This window comes from Vanacampus margaritifer, chromosome 20 (assembly GCF_051991255.1).
Source record: "Vanacampus margaritifer isolate UIUO_Vmar chromosome 20, RoL_Vmar_1.0, whole genome shotgun sequence".
NCBI classification, from domain to species: domain Eukaryota; kingdom Metazoa; phylum Chordata; class Actinopteri; order Syngnathiformes; family Syngnathidae; genus Vanacampus; species Vanacampus margaritifer.
Window position 1 is genome coordinate 2,667,336 of NC_135451.1, and position 2,665 is coordinate 2,670,000.

Here is a 2,665-nt window from a genome sequence, read left to right on the forward strand (position 1 = left end):
TTATTGTCATTTTTAGTAGTGCAGTCGTAAACAATAGGCATACAATATGCAATGACCACATGATTTCGGTTGGGCCCTGTCATGGTGACCAGAACTACATGGATCAAGGAAGGTAGACACCATGCATTGGTAGAATACATGTTTCAGGGTGGTGAGACATTTCGAGTAAAGACTGGCACATGATACATTCTGTCCCTTATCTATTTGTCAATGAGAACACCTTTTTATTAAGTTAGAAGCAATTGTAATACCATAGTTTTCCTTTACAAAACACACACACAAAACGTGCAACAAATAACACCAACTATTTACGGTTGTTTATGTATCCGGTTTAAGTAATCAATCTTACTGTGTAAGAAAGGGTGAGAGGACGTCAACAATCAATGACACAACCAATACCAAAAAGACAAGTGAGAGGTGACCTAGTTTATTATTTGGAAGCCATCCTGCAATAGGATGAGTACCTCAGTCATCAGTCCTAATGTTGGTTCAAACAAAAACGAGTTTATGGTGACAAGAAAATCTAAAACAGGAATCTCGATGTTGATGTGACCCGCGCTCATTTCAAATCATTTTCTCAGAGGAAATAACACTTTAAGTGTGTCTGGCGTCTACTGGCCAGTTCTCAGTGGTGTAAAGTGTAAATTCTGTTCCTGAGCACAACTACTGGGGGGAGGTGGTGTCGGATGCTGGCGCGATGCTGGATGTAGTCAAACCATCGTGTCACGTTCATATACTGCTCCTTCTCCTGGAAGGTCAAGTCCATCTGGGTGAGAGAGAAACATTAGGTCATTACCACCACTGTGTATCATTAACACAATGCATGGCGGGATTGGTGAAGGTGACACAAGCGTCTGGGTTAGGTCATTATGACACAAAAGCAGGTTACACACTAAACAGCAGATGAATCATAGCCCAATAAATCAGCGTGTCCTTGGAAAGTACTACATGGGATCTAATTAAATGGAATTTGGAAGCTGACAACATCGCCGCCTGGAACCATCATTCGCTTTTAATGATTGTGAAATCTTGTGCGTGAAGCGAACATTTAAAGATATAGTGGCAATACTCAATGTCCCTGAGGTTAAAAGAAACACTGAGTCCAAAGCAAAGTGACGCCGTGCCTGGTGAGGAGGTTGATATTCTGTCTCTGCTTAAAACCACTTATATCTCGACAGGATCTCCTCTTCCCTCTTACTACTCGTCTTTATTTATTGAATCCTAAAAATTGCCAAACGTTGAGGTCCCTGACTTAATTTTGCAATAAAGTGACAATATGGATATGTTTCAAACTGCATTGAGTAAATTATTACATAGCTAAATGCATTTGATCTATGCTAATATAATGCTAGCCTTAACAAAACAACTACTGTATTTTTTATTTTTTTTTAGACTGTCTGGACCAGTAGTCGTCATGGTTTGCTAGCGTTATGAGCATACAGCCACAACAAACGGTTTTGTATAAGAAGCAATAACCAACCTGGATTTTGCCTTTGGCCACAAAGCGACGCAGGATTCTAGTTAAGATAAGCCATTTTAAACTAAAAAGAAAAACATTAACGAAGATAGAAGCGGAATGTTTCCATTTCGTTTGCTGCATGGGGTACGTTTATAAAATTCACTCTGACCTCTGAGAGACTGTGTGTGGCGAGGAAGAGCCTGCTCCGCTCAAATTAATTCCTGAAATCAGCTTAAGTTATAAAGCAATCAGCAATTCACGCTTGAACTCTTCTTTTTTTTCTCGTACTGCCTGATGCACTGAGCTCCGGGACCCCATCTTTTTGGGGCACGACCGGCACAATTAAACAACGCTCTGACTTTCCGAACAGTCGGAATGAAGCAGTGTACGCTCTGAGTAATTTTCAAACGCACCCACAATGAGAATGGGGAAAAAACTTGATTTTGTAAAATAAATTACACACAAAAAAAAGAGGGACTTTTACGCTGGAATAAATGTTTAATGTTTATTTATTTTTCTTTCTTCATGATGTATTTTTGACGGATACAAATTACAACTCGGGAGTAAAGTATAGTCTGAAAAATATATACATGAAAAAAGTAACTTACTATTAGTGGGTGAATTCCATTGTACATGAGCACATCTGCTAAGGTGAAGTGGTTGCCGGCCATGCAAACTTTGTCTTGCAAGTAGAGGTTGAGGTCCTGGAAGAGCAAAAAAAACAAAACAAAAAAAAAACAGTGTGAGCCTCTGTATATCTGCATGATTAATTCACTGAAAACTATATAATTAATAACTTTTTTTTTCTTTTTTTTTTAAAAAGGGACAACACCATGGTATTTTAAGCTCTTCCACAGTTAACTATAGGCATATAATGATGAAATCTTAGCTTTGACACAATCGCAATGTAATTCCTTATGAAATACTGTATGAGTTATTTCGGTGGGTATTTTTCTTACCCGGAAGTCAAATGCTCGGTTCAGTAAAACCCCGCCTCTTCCCCTGAGCCGATTTTTAAAATGGACTCTAAATTTCATGGGCTGCTAGATCTCTGCGTTTGGTCACGCAGGCCATCAATTCTTGAATAAACATTTAATACAAAACGGGTCCTTGCCACAAGAAATCGTTGAAGAGGGGCAGAGAGGTTGGAGGAAAGGTGGACAAAAGAAAAAGCACCACAGCGGGTCGCAAACCCGCGCCTTGTTG

The 2,665-nt window shown here is 39.4% G+C and overlaps 1 protein-coding gene across 1 annotated transcript in view; it reads right to left on the bottom strand.

The window, feature by feature from the left end:
- Nucleotides 1–411: 411 nt before the first annotated feature.
- The window catches only part of eef1e1 (eukaryotic translation elongation factor 1 epsilon 1), a 13,291-nt gene continuing 11,037 nt past the window's right edge, over nucleotides 412–2,665 (bottom strand). Inside the window, exons 3-4 of the mRNA XM_077555196.1 lie at nucleotides 2,068–2,163; nucleotides 412–766 (exon numbers count right to left, since the gene is read on the bottom strand). Coding sequence (XP_077411322.1) covers nucleotides 626–766; nucleotides 2,068–2,163 — 237 coding nt within the window. The 3' untranslated portion in view covers nucleotides 412–625. The remainder of the gene's footprint in view (nucleotides 767–2,067; nucleotides 2,164–2,665) is intronic.